The sequence below is a fragment of the Pomacea canaliculata genome, linkage group LG12 (assembly GCF_003073045.1).
Source record: "Pomacea canaliculata isolate SZHN2017 linkage group LG12, ASM307304v1, whole genome shotgun sequence".
In the NCBI taxonomy this organism is placed as follows: domain Eukaryota; kingdom Metazoa; phylum Mollusca; class Gastropoda; order Architaenioglossa; family Ampullariidae; genus Pomacea; species Pomacea canaliculata.
Genome location: NC_037601.1, coordinates 16,096,286 through 16,116,978, shown reverse-complemented (window position 1 = coordinate 16,116,978; position 20,693 = coordinate 16,096,286). Strand labels below are relative to the sequence as shown.

At 42.4% G+C, this 20,693-nt stretch overlaps 1 protein-coding gene across 5 annotated transcripts; it reads left to right on the top strand.

Moving 5' to 3' along the window:
* The first annotated feature begins 664 nt into the window (after window positions 1-664).
* On the top strand, window positions 665-15,787 carry LOC112576430. Of its 5 annotated transcripts, none has more exons than XM_025258828.1 (4): window positions 665-1,032; window positions 3,965-4,274; window positions 4,740-4,889; window positions 15,541-15,787. In XM_025258828.1, exons 2-4 carry the CDS (start codon window positions 4,058-4,060, stop codon window positions 15,762-15,764), a joined length of 591 nt encoding a protein of 196 aa, XP_025114613.1. In that variant the 5' UTR covers window positions 665-1,032; window positions 3,965-4,057; the 3' UTR covers window positions 15,765-15,787. The 5 variants fall into 5 exon arrangements, with proteins under 5 accessions (XP_025114613.1, XP_025114612.1, XP_025114611.1 ...); XM_025258827.1 differs by lacking the exon at window positions 665-1,032 and adding an exon at window positions 3,687-3,824; XM_025258829.1 differs by lacking the exons at window positions 665-1,032; window positions 3,965-4,274; window positions 4,740-4,889 and adding exons at window positions 10,589-11,257; window positions 14,380-14,686; window positions 15,153-15,302.
* Window positions 15,788-20,693: the final 4,906 nt, after the last annotated feature.

The following is a 20,693-nucleotide window of genomic DNA, read 5'->3' as shown; positions in this document are numbered from 1 at the left end:
TTTTGCTAATCCTTCAGCCAGTAAATCAATCATTCATCATCATCCTCGTAATCATTCATAATCATCCTCGTAATCATCATCACTATGTACTTGTACTTGTACTAATGGACTGCCTGCAGGCGATTTCTTTTCAACCTCTGGAACGAACGAATGATTGATACCTTATGTGCATATGATTGTATTATATTGCAAGATATTGTAATTTCTATTTCATGTATCTGTGGGACAAAATAAATGTTATATATATATAAAAAAAAAAGAGAATATGTTCATGTATAAAGTGTAATCGTACAAGTGTGCTAGCAGTTCAGAGACAAAAGAGAGCGATCGATCGATATCGAACAGATGACACTACAATGACCAAAGGGTCATCAAGAGAAGAGTGCATCACAAATGCTAATTCCAAGTTTCTTATTTGACATTGAATTGTTATTTCCCCTTGTGGGGAGTGGATCGATCCTGGAGGTGCTAGTTATCAGGACGACCAGTGTGAGAGGTCGGGCATGCCCCTTCCTCAACGAGATGCGCCTACCACGATAGACGATGATGATGCCGCAGCTGAAAGATCAGCCCAGAGGCTGCGATTCCACATTCTTTGTATCTTTAACATCCACAACATTATAGTCTGGCTTTCCGTGATATTCGGGTTGAGCAGCATAACATGCAGTTTAAGTAGCTTTTAATGTAGATAACTGCAAGTGTTGTAAGACTTTTCTAAATAATCTAATTATGCATATCGTATAAAATGTTTTACCCTATTTTTACATTTGTTTATCACTAAGAAAACAGAAGAAACACCGTAATTAAAACGGTACTTATCTTTTCTGAGCATAAACAAGGGAGGCAACCCTGCCCTCAGTTGCTTTAGTACTCATTAACTAGACACAAACGAGAACTTTTACCGGCCGGGTGTACACAGCAGGAGATGCAATTCTTTCGACATATCAGCAGGCAACAGCTGAACCAACTAGGTGTGGAACAGGAAGCTATCTCGGGTCACCAACTACCAGGTCAAGCGACACAGGGTTCACTGTAAGTTGCACTTATCGAACGAGTGAATACAAAATAATTGCGACACGCAACAGTTGTTAAGTAGACAGACTAATGTGATAAATATGCAAATTTTGTTTGTTCCTCCGTTGGGATCTCGTCTCGGGGTATGTCTGTCCGCGAGGCTAGCCTACAGGGAGATAGACTGGAGCTCTCTCCCTTTACCTCGCCTTTTATCTCCCCTTCTCCCAAGTTTTGTAATAGAAGTACCTGAGTCACTTTTAAATTGGTCCTACGTTATTGTTCTCAAGAAAAATTCGCCATGAACCTCTGCTATCTTTCAAATATTTTCAACTACTTAATGGACTTTTTAAAAAATTTCCTGTTAGCAAAATTAAGACTCAGATATACTTACTTTTTATTCTCTCTTGGCATCGTTAATAAATAATTTAACTACCTCGTTCATTCGTTCTCTTGATATGATACTGTTTTGAAGTTTATTGCTGATCTGTTCACTCTGAAGTTTATATTTTTTTACTTTATCTAATAATAAAATTAAGTTGATGGATATTTAATTTATTGTATGCCAGTCAATATTCCAGGACTAAACATACTGTAACGATTCGCGATTCAGTCGAATCTAGTTAGATTCCTATTTGTTTTAGTTCTCTTTGATGTCAGGGGAGGGCAGTCGCGCGGGTGCCGACGCGACCCCGCGCGACTCATTCTTTTACGTCATGTATGAAGTTGACGTAAGTGAGCTTGGCACAGCGTAACTAGGGCGACGGTAGTCAATGGAGGGCAGAAGCCATGTCGACCCTGCAACATTGTGCTTATGATTGGTCGGCACAGTCTCCAAGAAAGACTGTTAAGAGGTCGTCCTAGTTACCTGGTCGCTAATGGCCTGATTGGTAGTGCTATTTTTCTTTGTTTCATTCACACTATTTAGTTCCCTAAACATTAAATGTGTTAATTGTTGGCCGGACCTTTTTGCTGAAAAAGGTGGAAGAGTGGAACGAGCGTGGATTACATGCAGATGTTAACACGCGCTCGCATACACATTTAACACACTCCTCCTAAAACGTTACACATGCATGATGATAAAGATTGTTCTCGTTTGCCCGGATTGTTCCAGAATGGTACGCCGGGGTGCAATCGTGTGAAGTTTTCGCTTTCATGGGAATGAACATCGCCGCCATCCTCGCCATCCTGTACGCCTTCAAGAAGTCCTGTCGGTACAACACTGAGGTCAGGGTGGGCATCGTCCTCGGCGACATTGTGGGAGGTCAGACCCCGACTTCTTCTCTCTCTCTTTCTGTTTGTCTATCCGTCCCAGCGTCTGCCTACCTGTAGGTCAAATTATTCTCTCTCAATTCTCTCAGTTCTATATCAGTTCTACCAGTGGGTAAGCACGGGCTAGTGTTTAATTAATTATGTCTAAAAATAAATAAATAAATACTTCAACCACAAACACATGGCTAGGACAGTTACATTAGTCATTTATGGGACAATGTTATTTTCTCCTTTTTTCGGTTTCAGGCGCCGGTCATCTGACTGCTGTAATTGTGTTTGGCATCCTGAGGAGGTCGTTATATTTGTGGACTAACATACGAGAGCAGCTTGGTTTCTCCTACGGTTTTGCAGTTGCCGCCTCCTTCTTCTCCTTTGCCTCTGCCATTGTCACCGCCATCGACATATTCGTGTCGTCCACCAGCAGCCCACCCCGTTCAAAAGGTGAAGTTTACGACAACACCCCTATCTAAAGGTGGAAAACACCATCCACAACACGTCGGTAAGAAACAGACTTGTGAGAGGCATTGAAGTATCATTGTGTCAACATGTCCTGAATCCTTCTCACACCACACCCACCACCACGCCCACACACAAAATATATAAATATAAGAAGATAAGATTTGTTTACAAAAGCACTCAAGTAAAGAGACACGAAGCACACGAGCAAACACAACAGTTTTTGCATTTAAAAACAGTTATTATCAATGGTCTGTGAACTCACTCAGTTCTATACTGTGCTTGCTGGGATTCGTGTGTCTGTGAAAGTAGTAGATGTAAGTCAGCTTGTTTACTGTCAACATAAGTGCCAGTGATGGGTGACGTGCAGGCAATGAGTGTGAATGAATCAGCGAGGTGTGGATCCGCACGTGTATGTTAATAAAGGTTGCCAGGAGTATTTAGCTTCTGTGTTTTCTGCTTAAATGAACGAAGGAAAACCAAGCAGCAACAAACTGACCGCCACAGGTCCTCTCTGTTACATTCCCGATTCCTTTCTGAAACACAACAATGCCGTATATAATCGAGACAAATAGCAAAACTGTTTTTATTATCTTTCTAGAGAAGCAGGTAGAGTGGTTTTTACGCCCGAGGATGTGGCGAGTACACTCACATGATTGATATCTATATAGTCCCCCAATAGAAGGGCAACAAGGGAAAAGAGGGGAGAAAGATTTGCACCTCCCTAGAAAAAAAAATGAAAAAAAATATCTGGCGCTGAGATAAGTGCTATCTTTAATGCATCCGTTAAAAAAATAATCCAACAATACCTTCACTTTTTTTTCTCGCTTGCGCAAGCCTGACTTAAATGGCTGTGAAAACTGAGCAGATCAGTAAACATTTGCATCGAGACAGTCCACACACCTGACTTCACAAACTGTTTTAGGGTGCGGTGATGTGGCCCCCAAAGCTGTGGCGACATCCCCGCTACATGATGTGACGCACGGTGTCACTTGCGTATGTGCGCTACACCAACGAGGTAAAGCTGGTCACGTGACACAGGTGGAGCCGCGGGGACACCTCTCCAGCCCCCTGTACACCTACAGGTGTGTAATACAGACACCTCCGACGAAAAAGTCAATCACATGATCACACCGAGCTGTCAGATCATTCAAAGTAAAATCCAGTCCTAATATCCAGTCTTGGGAGAAGTCTTGATTTCAGTCGCCGTCATTTTGCTGTGCAGAACACCAGTACGAGTGTCGTTCAACAGAAGCAGACGACATCCTAACTGCCATCTTCACACAGCAGCCGCCATCTTGACACACGGTCCAGCCCCATGGGAATCAGGGAAGGATGCGCGGAGGCTACTCACCTGACGAGGCTGACGATCGTGTTGCTGTTTCTGGGCAGTGTCAGCAACTGGATCGCATTCTGCACCGACTCCTGGTCCTTTCTCAGCGGCGACCCATATGACAACAACAAACAAGGTTTCGGACTTTGGCGGCGTTGCTGGCTCAAAGGACTCTGCGACACCACCGACGGCACCCGACATGGTGAGAAACGCCTGCTTTAGTTCACAATGTTTCATATTCCTAAACTTTCATTTTCCTATTTTCATAGAAGTACCTGAGTCACTTCTAAACTGGTCCTACGTTATTGTTCTTTAAAAAAACAATTCGCCATGAACCTCTGTTATCTTTCAAATATTTTCAACTACTTAATTGACTTTTTTTGAAATTTCGTGTTAGCACAATCAAGACTCAGCTATTCTTACTTTTTATTCTCTCTTGGCTTCGTTAATAACTAATTTGACTACCTCTTTCATTCATTCACTTGATATGATCCTGTTTTGAATTTTATTGCTTATCTGAAGTTTTTAGGTTTTTACTTTATCTAATAACAGTGAATATGGGTTAGTGCTAGAGGTAATTGAGTAAGTTGATGGAGATTAATTTATTGTATACCAGTCATTATTCCAGGATGATAAAGATTGTTCTCGTTTGCCCGGATTGTTCCAGAATGGTACGCCGGGGTGAAGTCGTGTGAAGTTTTTGCTTTCATGGGAATGAACATCGCCGCCATCCTCGCCATCCTGTACGCCTTCAAGAAGTCCTGTCGGTACAACACTGAGGTCAGGGTGGGCATCGTCCTCGGCGGCCTTGTGGGAGGTTAGGCCCCGCCTTCGTCTCTCTTTCTTTCTGTTTGTCTATCCACCCCAGTGTATGTCTGCCTACCTGTAGGTCAAATTATTCTTTCTCGGTTCTCTCAGTTCTACCAGTGGGTAAGCAAGGGCTAGTGTTTAATTAATTATGTCTAAAAATAAATAAATACTTCAACCACAAACACATGGCTAGGACAGTTACATTAGTCATTTATAGGACAATGCTATTTTCAACTTTTTTCGGTTTCAGGCGCCGGTCATCTGACTGCTGTTATTGTGTTTGACATCCGGAGGAAGTTGTTATATGTCGACTCAGGAGAGCAGCTCGGTTTCTCCTACGGTTTCGCAGTTGCCGCCTCCTTCTCCTTTGCGTCTGCCATTGTCGCCACCATAGACATATTCGTGTCGCCCACCAGCAGCCCACCCCGTTTAAAAAGGTGAAGTTTACGACAACACCCCTCTCTAAAGGTGGAAAACACCATCCACAACAAGTCGGTAAGAAACAGACTTGTGAGAGGCATTGAAGAACTGTTGTGTCAACATGTCCTGAATCCTTCTCACACCACACCCACCACCACGCCCACACACAAAATATATTAATATAAGAAGATAAGATTTGTTTACAAAAGCACTTAAGTAAAGAGACACGAAGCACACGAGCAAACACACAACAGATTTTGCATTTAAAAACGGTTATTATCAATGGTATGTGAACTCAGTGCTATTCTGTGCTTGGCTGGGATTCGTGTGTCTGTGAAGGTAGTAGATGTAGGTGTCAGTGATGGGTGACGTGCAGGCAATGAGTGTGAATGAGTCAGCCAGGTGTGGATCCGCACCTGATGAGCAAGTAACGGCAAGAGCATGAATAACAAGCCTTATTTTTTTAAAAAAATAATAATTTAGATTGTAGAAAGGAATAACAAAAGACAATGATATTATAATTAACCGTCACCGGCAAGTGCTTCTCTTCAAGGGGAGACAAGTGCATGTGGGGGAGTAGTTCTTACACAAGGGGCGTAAACACATTCTCTCTGTACCTCAGACTTTTGTACAATTTATTTGAATTTATATTTTTATACAGTTTCTTGTTATTAATTCCTTTTATAATTTATTAATATGTTCAGAAACTGGCCTTGAAACGATCTTACGGCCCTAGGAGCAACTCTCTAAGAAATGCTAACTATGAAGGTTTCACGAGCGAGCTTGGACATTTGATATTGTTTGCAATACAAAGAGATGAGGGTGTGGTCACCCGTCCACAAGACGACTGTCCCCTACAGGCGTGTGTTTTTATTAGGTTAGTCATAGAAAAAATATATTTGTGGACTGAGGAAACATCAGCCCCTAGTGACTGCAACTGAGTCGTGAGTACAGTGAGCGGTGTTTAGCGGTGACATCGTGAGTATCAACTGACAGACTAAAACTGAGAAAAAAACTCTTTTTTAAGTACAACATGCATAGAAGTGTTACATAATTATAAGGAGTAATCTTTGGATGTATCTGAATTGAGAATTTTTTTCTTTTACCTTTATCGTTTATTGTTCATGCAGCGGTTGCTGTAACATTTCTTTTCATAAATAAAACTTAGACAGGACCTGCAAGAGGCATTCAAAAATTAAAAACAAAAATAAATGTTGGCGTTCTACTGGCTTGAAATCGGACACAAGACAACAGTTTTCAAACTGACCAGCTACTGTCAGAGTACCGGTTCCAAAGTTTGCGGTGAAGGAATAACACGTGAGGATGACATGTCACCTTCAAGTAGATACATTGAGGATGGGTGTGGTGACAGCCGACAATAATGTGGTCAGGTTCAAAGATTCAAAGCCATCTTTCTAACATCTATTTATCAACACGTTGTCGGCAGTTTGATTTATTCTGCCATGGTACTTGTTTTTTTTAAAAAATAAAATGTGATATTGAAAGCAATAATTTTACTTTATTTTCTTTATATATTTTCTGTGGAAATGTCTCCTTCCCACCAGAGATAGGGTTATTTAATATTTTAACCACTTTCCCAAAGAGTATCTTATGCTCGAATGATGCCATGCGATATTGGAAGAGTGTAGACATAGACTTCTATGGACAGTACAAGTGACTGACTGGGTGAGTAGCAGACGGCCAAGTGTTTGTCTAACAGTCTACACAGTGTTCATGTTGCAAGGCGTGACTTAGTCGTGTACATCTGAGATCACTGACATGTGATCAGTCTTTAACCATGACTCAGTTTGAAATGGTTATAAGGTCATCAAGCGTATAGTGAAGATCGCATGATGCACTTTTGCACTTGCAAGTGTTATTTTCGCTGACAGGTTAGTGGGGTCACGGATACGACAGGATGTGACACAGATTCGTCGCTTTGCGCTCAAATATCGCTCACTTCAAGTGGGACAAGGAATAGTTTTCTTGAAAAGAAGGTAAATGAGCTCATCATTCTGCTGTATTGGTGTTCAAGATTCACACACACACATATATGTACATGCACACAATTCCTATCTATAAACAATCTCTCTCTCCCACACCCACACACATACAAGCGCGAGGATGGTTTGTAACAGCTAATATATTACAAATGTATTTCCGCTCATAAACTGTGTCAGCGGGTCACCCTACATCCTGCTTTCATCTGAAAAGTCAATCATTGTCCCGCTTGTATTTAAACATCTGATTAACGCACATTGATTAACATTGATTCGCATCCTTGCCTTTGGTTTTGGATTTTGCCTATCGATGTTGGATTAATAATTTCAAATTTGTTTCTCAGTTTACCGTCTTTCGGCGTCTTCTACATCATAAGTGTTACAGAGTCTACAGAGCCTTTTATTTCTAGGGCTCTCAGCTTGCCGACATTTAGTCACTGGACATTTAGTCACTGTTCATTTAGTTGTTCAGACTGTTCAGGGTCCTAAACGTTATTAAAGGGAGATAATCGTGGGGATGAAGTGGTGGTGGTGTGGTGTATTGAGAATGGTGATGGAACGTAGATTTTCTTGAAAAGAGTGGTGAGCCTAACTTAGACTTTTGAATAACGCTGTATACGTACTTTAATTATTATTTTCATCTCATTCGTTGCTTATAAACATGAAATGGGTTTTGGTACAGTTCTAGTGCTCAGAACTGTAAACAACTGTTCTGACTGATACAAAGAAACTAAGCACTTCTACGTGTCGGAAGGACAGACCGTGTTGTGTACAAACAAGCTGTTTCTTAGTTCGATACCAGTAATGGCCCCGAGTCCACCAGCAGAAGGTCAACGAGATGAAGACAGGAAGAAAGATTGGCATCTCCCTCATAAAATCAAAAACAAAGATACGCTGGTCCCTAGGTAAGTGCGATCTTTAGCGGAAAGTGGTTTTGATGTTGGTGAGTGGGAGGAGGTGATGAAAACAAGTGGAGACGACCACCGTACCTCACAGTGAAGGAGGTCATGTCGGGTCAAGAAGGCAGAAAACTAAACTGAACTAAGAAAACAGTGCGCATCAAATTTAATGAAGTATACTCCGATAATGTTTTGTGAGTTTAATACCATTTAATAAACAAATCAGAACATACAATCTCTGCAATTTAGCACTGCTGTACAACAAATATAGACTGAGAAATGTGTAAACTTACTGCTGTAACGGATAAGTAATTAGTAGAGGGGGTAAGGCGGGAAGGTCGACAACCGTGGTTGATCTGATCTAGCGTAGTGGGCTGGAAGTTGTTTGCTCTTGAGCAAATGACGTAAATTGTGATGTCAAAATAAAGTGACGAAAAAGATAGAGTAAAATAACGTTAGGGAAAAACGGTAAGCAGAAAGCAGACGGCGGAACAGAAGTTGGAATTGTTAGTTTTTCTCTGGACTTTCTCGCTACTGCTGCGACCGCGGAATAAATATTACCGGGGAAGTAATACTGTGTTTATACTACAGAGGGATATACTTCACAGATCGTGATTTACTGTAGTCCGTGTCCGCGCTGTGGGAAGCTCTGTGGCTAGTGCATCCCGCAGTACAGTTTCTTGGTGGGGCCAGGAAACCTCACTCTGGTGTGAGCGAGTAAACCACGGATCCAGAACAGAAATCTTGGTGCAAAGCTGTTGCACCGACCACCATCCGTCGCCCTGAAAGGACAGTTCCAAACAGCCTGAGGTTAAACCGCCGGTGGAGGGAAGGTTTTCTCTCGGCCTTCAGCTAACCTATCATCATCCATAAACACCCAGGAGGCCACCGCATGTGCAAGTCCGTGACGTTCTGCTTGTAAACTGTCGGTATCGTAAAAAACACTTTTTTTAAAATGATAAATCGACTTCTAGGAAATAAGATTAGTGTTACTCATTAGAATAGAGGACTTGGGAGGGTTGCAAAGACTTTAATATAAAAAGGTTTGGGTTTCGTCAAGAACGAACATTTTATACTATAATACATTGGATATATTAACATTGGTGATTCATCAAGAAAGGACAGCACCGGAGACAGCGGAATACTTCATCAGTGACAGTATTTATGTGAATCAACTTTATTGTTAACTCTAATAGTACGTTGGATGAATGATATGATATATTGGTAATATATCTTGTGTGGCGAAAGAAGGAGTGAATCTCTGATTGTTGATACTTTGTCCTTTTTCATTTAAAATTGTGTTTGAATTCAATAATTATTGGTGCCTCTAAGGAGGTAGGCCCACCCTCAAGCGATCAGATTATTGTGGTTTGTGGCAAGAATGCGCGTGTCTGCGGACGGTCCGTGACATACAACAAAGTACAAATATACAGAGAACAATGTGTAAGCCGTCCCAAATCCTTGAAAGTCCTCCATTTTTTTTTCTATTAAGGGTCTCCTCGACCCTAACTTTTGAAACTATATTTTGAAACAGAGCTTCTGTGTCTATAAATTCTAGGTCAGCGTGACATTATCTGCTCCTCCAGGTCTATGACAGATGTCCTCGGAGGACAGACCGGTGGTTGTTGCTGAGGGCTCATTCAGGGAGAGAACTGAGTGATGGCCGCATGACCACCGGGGATGGGTTAGTGTCTGAAAATTTTGGGGTTAATAAAATAAGAGGATCGGGTGGCAGGAAAACTGGAGTCAGATGCAGAAACAACACAGGATTGGGAGCCATTTCCACCCTGCGAGCAAAGATAGGAGGTAGGTAGTGTATGTCTCGTTCTTGACGGTACTGTCATCGTCGTGGGAAAGGAATAAAATACCTGCACCCAACGATTTGTGTTGAGCTGTAGGAAAGAGTCGTAGACTGCAATCAACCCTAACCCACACCCACCCCAACGTGAAACTCCACATTCCAGTATTACAAGCAGTTTTTTTCTACGACCGTTCCCTTAGGGCAAACCACTTTATAACTGCCAGGGGTCAAACATCAAACGTCTTGAAACGGCTTCATGACGGGAAACAAGACATTTTCCCCGAGTTCCACACAGTGCCCCAGGCCAACGAACTGCAATATTGCTGGAATAGTTGATAGAGCATTGACTAATGAAATAATGGCGCTAAGCATCATAAGCTCTAATAAAACAACAACAACAACAACAACAAAAAAACCAAATACAGAAATAACAGTCCTTTAATGGCTAAGTTTGAAATAATAAACAGCTTGTGTGTGTGAGTGTTACCCCGCATTTCCAGGTGTGTATGAAAACAACTGAAGAAGCTGAAAACTGTGGCGACATCCCCGCTACATGATGTGACGCACGGTGTCACCAGGTCACCCACTAATTGTAGACTTACCTGTTTGCAACAAATTAAAAAAAAAACTTTGTAGACATAAAACGTATGATTAATGATGTTTTCTCTTTGCATAAACATACACATTTGGTGGGGTTTTTTGTTTTGTTTTGTTTTTGAGGGGGGAAGCATGGGTACAAGGGTGCTACCGTGTGAAAGCAACTGAAAATACTGAGGATAATCGCTGCCCAAGACTTCTTTCAAACAGTAGCAGAAATAAAACCTTGCAAAGAAACATGCAGTAGAATTTGAAAGTCCACAGTGAAGTTTAACAAAGTATCTTTGAAAACGTAACGAGAAAGAAATATAAAATGTCCAGCTTGGAAACGTTCCATAACAGCTGGTACTACAACAGCTTCTCGAAAATAGAAAAATAGTCAATTGAATTAACATTGATACTCCACTTGTACAAAGGGAGGACAGATAAATTTCTAACGAGACAGCTTCCTTTTTTTTTCTTGCAATCACTGGCGTACGGGCGCTACACCTACGAGGTATGGCAGGTCACGTGACGCAGGTGGAGCCGCGGGGACACCTCCCCAGCCCCCTGTACACCTATAGGTGTGTCATACAGACACCTCCGACAGTCGCACACGTCTACCTGGTCTGGAAGCCGGCGACAGAAGGCTCTTGTCCTCAAAGCATCTGCACATCAGGTAAGTCTTGGCATTCTTCTTTGATTTTTCTTCTATGATAAAACTCAATTTGGTTTTTGTTTTGCTTTTCTTTGTTTTGTTGTTTTGTTTTGTTTTGTTTTGTTTTGTTTTGTTTTGTTTTTTTGTTTTGCATGGACTTTGCTGACCTCCGCACCCTTTTTCCATGTGTCGAGGTGGTCCATGGGGTAAACATATTGTCTGTCAACACTGCAGTTAGAAGTGTTTGCGTGTTGCGTTATTCATATAATAATAATTATTGACGATGCAATCAAAAGAAAAACTTACTTGTTGCAAACATGAGATAATAAAAGCACTCAAATTTCGGACACACCCAATATCCTGCTCAGCAAAACCGCATAAAGTTCGATGGTCTAACATCAGATAAACAATAAGGTTTACCTCTCCCCTGTCTGTTGGAAAATCGTACTGGACAAATAGTGGAAGTGACCCCTGGACAAGCAGCTTCCTGTTGGAAGGTTGCAGAAAGTGGTTTTGACAGAATTCGCTGTACACTAAAAAAAAAAAAATGTCTGCACACCCTCCAAGTGGTTTGTAGGAACAAGAAGGGAAGCAGCTCTCCATGTTTTATCCTCGGGTGACCTGCGGGTGGTTCATGGTGAGAAAAGAGGTCTAATGTAAACGTGTACACAGCGGGAGATGCAATTCTTTCGACATATCAGCATGCAACAGCTGAACCAACTAGGTGTGGAACAGGAAGCTATCTCGGGTCACCAACTACCAGGTCAAGCGACACAGGGTTCACTGTATGTCATGTGATAACTAGTATAGGGCTATAGTGTTGGTGTCTCACTTCTGTCCCCTCCATGAAACAGGCGGACGCGCTGGTAAGCAGACTGTCAGGAGGTGGAATGGGTAATCGTAGGGTGTGTTGCGGTGGGGTATGTCGAGACGAGTTAGCGCGTCTTTTTGGCGGCACTGACCGTCGGTGGACAAAGGGCCAAGACGTCTCCCATGGTTTATCTCCCCTGGGATCAGTAAGCCGTGACCGCGGACTGCTTACATCACGACGGACACAAAGTCAGATTGGAATGCGGGATGGTAGTGTCGATGCAGGGGATCTCTCAGAGGAAGGGAGAGCATTGTCAGCCTATGCCCGTTAATAATAGAAGTCCGCGGTATACCTGAAGCAGGACAATAGCGGTACCTGTATTGTCACCCGCTGGACACAGGTAGTGAATAGGAAGCCAGACTGGACGGCGCCGTAGTCACAGATTGCTTCGCTAGTGTGGGAGGGGGTAAAGAGGGGGTGTAGTTTGGCTGGGAATAAGCCAAAGTGACCAACCTGTCTATCATGTGTGGCTAATGTATGATTGGTTGTTAGCTAGGTAGCAGAAATGGTTGAAGGTAAGACTGAAGTAGTTTGACCAATCGCGAGAGAGGATGATCCTCGCAGACGATGATTTAGTAGGGTGATCGGTCAAGCCTCGTGGTCTTTCGCACTGGTACTCGAGGAGGAAGGTTGTAGCCGAAATCTGTTCAAGGCTGTTCAGATTCTCTGCTGTGAGTTTGTCTGGGAATCGTGACAACTCCAGCACAACCGACTCAGAGGTGTGGAAGACCCGCTCTGTCGCAGAGTGTACGACGCTTCATCTCCAGCATCTGTTTGGTCGCAAACAGTAGAGGGAGGCTGGTAGATAAGCGTTGGTCCTTGTTAGGCGCTGTTAAGCTTGAGACAGCAGTCCGGCCTAAGGGACGAGGTACAGGTAGGCACGCGGTGGTGCCAGGATCTCTGCGCGTGAAGGAAGAGGCTGACACGAACGACGGAAGACATCAGAAGATTCCAGGACGTCGATCAAGGAGGGCCCTCACGTGACTAGAGACTTGTGTGTAAAGATAAGTGGCGTGTGGTGTGTGCAGTGTGTAGTTGGATTAAGATTAGTTAAGTCGTGGCTCACTAGATATCTGGACTAGAAGAAGGAGAACAATTAGAATAACGGGACACCCTAGATAACGACCGTATGATTGTATTTGAAATTGTATCATTTGATGTAATTTTTGTAATCTCTCGATGATTAATAACTTTCTTTTATACACTAAATTGCCTTGAGTTGTTCATTGGGGTTATGCGTGCTTGGGGCTCGAGCTAAGTAAAAGTGTTAATTGTTAAGCAATTTAGTGTGAGAGCACGCGGTAAATGTCGACGTGATTTGGTAGAGGTATCGAGAGTGTGATAGACCGAGGGACGGAATCACGACCTCTACCATCTCCACGGGCTCTTCCCCAGGAGTTTCGCGACACTGTAAGATGCACTTATCGAACGAGTGAATACAAAATGATTGCGACACGCAACAGTTGTTGTGTAGACAGACTAATGTAATAAATATGCAGTTCCTCAGATGGGATCTCGTCTCGGGGTATGTCTGTCCTCGAGGCTAGCCAACAGGGCGATAGACGGGGGTTATCTCCCTGTACCTCGCCTTTTATCTCCCCTACCCTCAAATTTTGTAAAAATAGCTCAACAAACTTATACAATACAACTTGAATGGTCCCCAGGGGCAAAGAAGATAGTGCTCGTACTACTAATAATATATAGATATACAGGATACAAAAGAGATAATATAAATCTACATGTTGAAATAGTAATTAGTCAGATGGATAAAACTTTTAGCTGGTAGTTTAAGTGGGACAAATTTGCATTAATTAGCTATGATGCGAAACACACACACTCTTTCTCTCTTTGCCAAACTAATCTAAATCGAATGTTCGTCCATATTTAACCAAGAAGTAATGATTTCTGGTGTTTGACTTCAAACACTTTCCTGGAAGGGAGTGTACATTTTTAGCAACATTGGAACTTCGAGGGCAAGCTTCCTGTCTCGTAAGCAATAAAGTGAATACATCAAAGATATTCAGGGGAGGAGAAACATAAAGCAGTATCTTCGGGGTCTAAGTAACGGGTCTTAACTACGAAAACAAGAAGCTTTTCTTTGCGTTCTCCATGTTGCCCTAGGAAAGCGACATACTCTCGTATCATTGGTACGACCTCAGAAGTCAATCACATGATCACACCGAGCTGTCAGTTCATTCAAAGAAAAATACAATCCTAATATCCAGTCTTGGGAAAAGTTTTGATTTCAGTCACCCGTCATTTTGCTGTGCAGAACACCAGTACGAGTGTCGTTCAACAGAAGCTGACGTCATCCTAACTGCCATCTTCACACAGCAGCCGCCATCTTGACACACGGTCCAGCGCCATGGGAATCAGGGAAGGATGCGTGGAGGCTACTCACCTGACGAGGCTGACGATCGTGTTGCTGTTTCTGGGCAGTGTCAGCAGCTGGATCGCATTCTGTACCGACTCCTGGTCCTTTCGCAGCACCGACCAATGGAACAACATCGAAGGTTTCGGACTTTGGCGGCGTTGCTGGCTCAACGGAGACTGCGTCACCACCGACGGCACCCGAGAAGGTGAGAAACGCCTGCTTTAGTTCACAGTGTTTCATATTCCTAAACTTTTCTTTTCCCATTTTAATAAACGTACCTGAGGCACTAAATTGGTCCTACGTTATTATTCTAAAAAAATTCGCCATGAACCTCTGCTATCTTTCAAATATTTTCAACTACATTATGGACTTTTTTTTAAATTTCATGTTAGCACAATCAAGACTCAGATATTCTTACTTTTTATTCTCTCTTGGCTTCGTTAATAACTAATTTGACTAGCTCTTTCATTCATTCACTTGATATGATACTGTTTTGAATTTTATTGCTTATCTGTTCAGTCTGAAGTTTTTAGGTTTTTACTTTAGCTACTAACGGTGAATATGGGTTAGAGCTAGAGGTCATTGGGTAAGTTGAGGGAGATTAATTTATTCTATACAAGTCAATATTCTAGGATGATAAAGATTGTTCTCGTTTGCCCGGATTGTTCCAGAATGGTACGCCGGGGTGCAATCGTGTGAAGTTTTCGCTTTCATGGGAATGAACATCGCCGCCATCCTCGCCATCCTGTACGCCTTCAAGAAGTCCTGTCGGTACAACACTGAGGTCAGGGTGGGCATCGTCCTCGGCGGCATTGTGGGAGGTCAGACCCCGGCTTCTTCTCTCTTTCTTTCTCTCTGTCTGTCCGTCCTAGTGTATGTCTGCCTACTACCTGTAGGTCAAATTATTCTCTTTTCTCTCAGTTCTACCAGTGGGTATGCAAGGGCTAGTGTTTAATTAATTGTGTCTACAAATAAATACATCAGCCACAAACACATGGCTAGGACAGTTACATTACTCATTTATAGTACAATGCTATTTTCTCTTTTTTTCGGTTTCAGGCGCTGGTCATCTGACTGCTGTTATTGTGTTTGGCATCCTGAGGAGGTCGTTATATTCGTCGACTTACATACGAGAGCAGCTCGGTTTCTCCTACGGTTTCGCAGTTGCCGCCTCCTTCTTCTCCTTTGCCTCTGCCATCGTCACCGCCATCGACATATTCGTGTCGCCCACCAGCAGCCCACCCCGTTCAAAAGGTGAAGTTTACGACAACACCCCTATCTAAAGGTGGAAAACACCATCCACAACACCACAGCACGTCGGTAAAAAACAGACTTGTGAGAGGCATTGAAGTATTGTTGTGTCAACATGTCCTGAATCCTTCTCACACCCCACCCACCACCACGCCCACACACAAAATATATAAATATAAGAAGATAAGACTTGTTTACAAAAGCACTCAAGTAAAGAGACACAAATCACACGAGCAAACACAACAGTTTTTGTATTTAATTATCTTCACTGGTCTGTGAACTCACTCAGTTCTATACTGTGCTTGGCTGGGATTCGTGTGTCTGTGAAGGTAGTAGATGTAAGTGTCAGTGATGGGTGACGTGCAGGCAATGAGTGTGAATGAGTCAGCCAGGTGTGGGTCCGCACCTGTGGAGCAAGTAACGGGAAGTGCATGAATAACAAGCCTTACTTAAAAATAATTTAGATTGTTGAAAGGGATAACAAAAGACAATGATATTATAATTAACCGTCACCGGACAGTGCTTCTCTTCCAGGGGAGACATGTGGGGGAGTAGATCTTACACAAGGGGCGGTAAACACATTCTTTCTGTATCTCAGATTTTTGTACAATTTATTTTAATTTTATATTTGGATGCAATTTTTTCTTATTAATTCCTTTTATAATTTATTAATATGTTCAGAACTGGCCTTGAATGATCTTACAAGCACCGGCCTAGGAGCACTCGTCCTAAGATATTGCGAACTGTTGAGGTTTCACGAGCGAGCTTGGACATTTGATATTGTTGGCATATACAAAGAGATGAGGGTGTGGTCACCGTCCACAAAGACGACTGTCCCTACAGGGGTGTGTTTTTTATTAAGGTTAGTCATAGAAAATATATATTTGTGGACTGAGGAAACATCACCTTAGTGACTGCAACTGAGTCGTGAGTACAGTGAGCGGTGTTTAGCAGCGACATCGTGAGTACCAACCATCGACTCGACTGACTATAACGGAGAAAAAAAAAACTCTTTTTTAAGTACAACATGCATAGAAGTGTTACATAATTATAAGGAGTAATCTTTGGATGTATCTGAATTGATAATTTTTTCTTTTACCTTTATCGTTTATTGTTCATGCAGCGGTTGCTGTAACATTTCTTTTCATAAATAAAACTTAGACAGGACCTGCAAGAGGCAGATGTAGCTGTCTTTGTTCAGAACAGGTGTGTGGGTGTTTGTGCGTGCGCACGTGTATGTTAATAAAGGTTTACCAGAAGTATTTAGTTTCTCTGTTTTCGGCTTGGATGAACGAAGGAAAACCAAGAAACAACAAACTGACCGCCACAGGTTCTCTCTGTTACATTCCCGATTCCTTTCTGAAACACAATAATGCCGTATATAATCGAGACAAATAGCAAAACTGTTTTTATTATCTTTCTAGAGAAGCAGGTAGAGTGGTTTTTACGCCCGAGGATGTGGCGAGTACACTCACATGATTGATATCTATATAGTCACCCAATAGAAGGGCAACAAGGGAAAGGCGGGGAGAAAGATTTGCACCTCCATAGAAAAAAAAAAGAAAAAAAAAAACTCTGGCGCCGAGATAATTGCGACCTTTAATGTATCCGTTAAAAAATGTTCCAACAATACCTTCACCTTTCTTTTTTTTTCTCTTGCACAAGCCGGACTTAAATGGCTGTGAAAACTGAGGAGCGGTAAACGTCTGCGGTGAAACAGTCCCCACACCTGACTTCACAAACTATTTTAGGATGCATGAGTGCCCCAATCCGCAAATATGCTGTTGTGCTTGAGCACAAAAGTGCTGCAGATGGCGAACAAGTGATGCAACACTTCAAAAATAGATTTGTGGTTCAAAGGACTGTGACACGATGACCAGACTCTCGCAAGACTTGGAACAGTAGACGTGTCAGCTTCCGCCACCAATAAGGTTCCACAGTCTTGTGGTGCCAGCATCATGTAGGACTGTAAGACAAGCACCCAGGATCCCTGTAGGACTGCGAGACTGTCACGACTTAGGAAGAGACGATCTAGGCTCGCATGAAGTGCTTCAGGTGACTCATTCGCAGCGGTGGGTCGTGGGTGGATTGACTTTACGACAATTGTAAAGTTTTTTTTTTTTTTCAAACCATAGAAAACTACTTTTCTGTTTGTGTATAAAAGCCCGTTTTCAAAGATGTTATGTTCTATGTATATTGACATCAGTGAATAATGGAACGAGTCAAGAATATTGCTAGGCAGAGCTTTTATGTTCTCATTGTATTTTTTATGTGTTTGTGATAAAGATAATAGTGCTGAAGGCAGGTTCATGTGTGAATGCACGTGTGTGTGTTCGTGCGTGCATGTCTGTGCTAAAGTCTCCTCAGCTCTCGGGTATTGTAAATGTCTGAGATGTATACCTCGATCTCTGTACATGCGATACATAAATTTCAAGTTTGAGCCATTTTTGTGTACAGGTGAAAACTGTCGAATAGTTAAACCTTTTTGACCTACTTTGTGCAGGTGAGAAAGTCGAACGAAAGTGGGTTAATCCCTTGACTTATGAACATGTATCCAGCGCAACATAGGTGTTTGTATTTTTGCATTTGACAGTGACACTTTGACATGTCTGTATATAGACTGACAGCAGTGGCCGTGTACACTAGTGTATGTGCATTGGCGCGTGTCGCGCCCCACACTGACTGTGCTTAAGCCAAGTGTCTGCGGTCTTTACACTACTGTGTTCGCTCACCTGGGAACTCGACACGAACCGCTGCGGTTACAAAGCAGGTAGGCAACAGCCGCATGTCATTTTATGCTCAATCAGACATGCCAAGCGTAGAAACAGGCTCACAAAGTCCCCACCCCACACCTCACCCTCACCTCAAATCTCCCCAAACCCCTGCACACCTTCCCTAACTCCCTCCCACTACTCTAAGAAAACTTCTCAATATCTAACAGATATTTTGTTCGATTTCTGTTTTTACATAAACAGGTGTGGGAGGAAGAAGGGAGGTGACTAAACAAAATAAAACATGATTCACTCTCTTCTTCGGGGTGGTGGCGCGAGGGTGATTGGGAGGGAAGGGGTTGTTGGCCAGCTATGGGCGACTGAAGAGTGGAGGGCTTTGCCCGGGGTTTGTTTCATGAAGGGGGTTGGGGTGGGAGTGTAGACAATTCACAACACAACTAGGGCACTCGGGCGTCCCTGTATCCTCCAGTCCACATTCCTTCCCTCCCTCCCCTCCTCTACTGGCAGCCTGAAGTTTATGCGAAGACACATTCCATGTGCTCGACATGTTGTTGTCTTTGTCTGTGGACCGGTACACAATGAAATAATTATAATCTTCTTTAGCTTCATGCGGTGTGCAAATGCTGCACAAACCATCGAGCATTTTAATTTATTTTTGTAGAGGAAACAACACAATACACGCTTTGATTCCACCAAGTAATAATATATATGATACAATATTCGTGTGTTATTATCCTCCGCTGATATCTCTATCTCGTATCTCTGTGAGTGAGGAGTGAAAGTGGTGATATACATATACGATACAATATTCTTTACTGATTCAGGATTCTGGCCCAATATCAACATAATATACAATAGTGTATAATGCATATATTTAAGCACGCTCACCAGCAGACTTCCACTCGTGCATGTATAATACATATGGCATAAATACAGACATGTACCAAGCCATTACAATCATATGTAAACAGATATGCGTCAAGCCAATAGTCACAGGTGCAAGCATATGTACAGACACTATACAAACATATGTATAAACACAGGTACAAACACTAATGTTAATCAAGTCATTGATCGCCATACATCATACAATCATCTTACGTGAACATTTGTATTTGAAGATTTCTCAGTTAAAGTTCTTAAATCAGGGGTACTACAACTTTACCGTGTGTGTGAAAGGGTGAGAGAGAGAGAATGAGAGAGTGAGCAAGAGAATGGGAGTATGTATGTGAAAGGGAGAGTGAGAGTGTAAGAGGGAAAGAGACTGAGAGTGTGTGTGTGAGTGGGAGAGAGAGACAGTGTGTGTGTGCGCGCGTGCGTGTTACCCTTCCAGGTGTGTATGAAAACAAGTGGAGAAGCTGAAAGCTGTGGCGACATCCACCCTACATGATGTGACTCACGGTGTCACCAGGTCAGCCACTACCTGCAGACTTACCTGTTTGCAACAAATTTAAAGAAACATGTTTGTCAACCAAAAACAGACAAAATGCAGACATGAAACCTATGATTAATGATGTTTTCTCTTTGCATAAAAAATTACTGTAATTTTACTTTTTTTTTTTTTGGAGGGGGTGGATGTCGAGTCTGAAGAGGTGCAAGTAAGGAATAGAGAAGGGTGGGGTGGGGAAGAGCTTTTGTACGGAAGGTACCCAGCCTGCAAGAACTCTTGGGTCCCTCATGGGACCTCTTCGGAACGAAAAGTTGGGTCCCTCTCGGTTTTGGAAGCGGGACCCTAAGGGGACGTAGAGGGATCATTCCCGAGTACGGGTTGCCATGTTTTCCCACGAAAGACCCACCACCTTCTCCACCAAAAAACCATTGCCATACCCACCGATCGCCCATGAGGAAGTCGTGTTTTGTTCCTCATCAACACTCCCAATCTTCCCACTCCCTCTTGCTGCATTCCTCACCCTTTCTCACTTTTTACTTACACTGGTACATCAGGCTTGCACATCATGAGAAAAACATTCCAAGCAGCTTTTCAAATCGTCGTTTCCCTCAAATGACGCAAATAAATAGTATGTGCAAGAGAATTATCAATTAAAGCAATTTTCCATTATTTACGAACAAAACTATTTTAGCCAGTTTACCCAGATTTATTTTAATAGCATTAAATTGTTTTTTGAACAATAAGCGCACTTCATCTAATTATTTACCATAATAAAGTTGCAGTCAACTAATTTTTTTAACCCTCATGAAAGTTATTGTTGAAACTAACTTATTTTATGA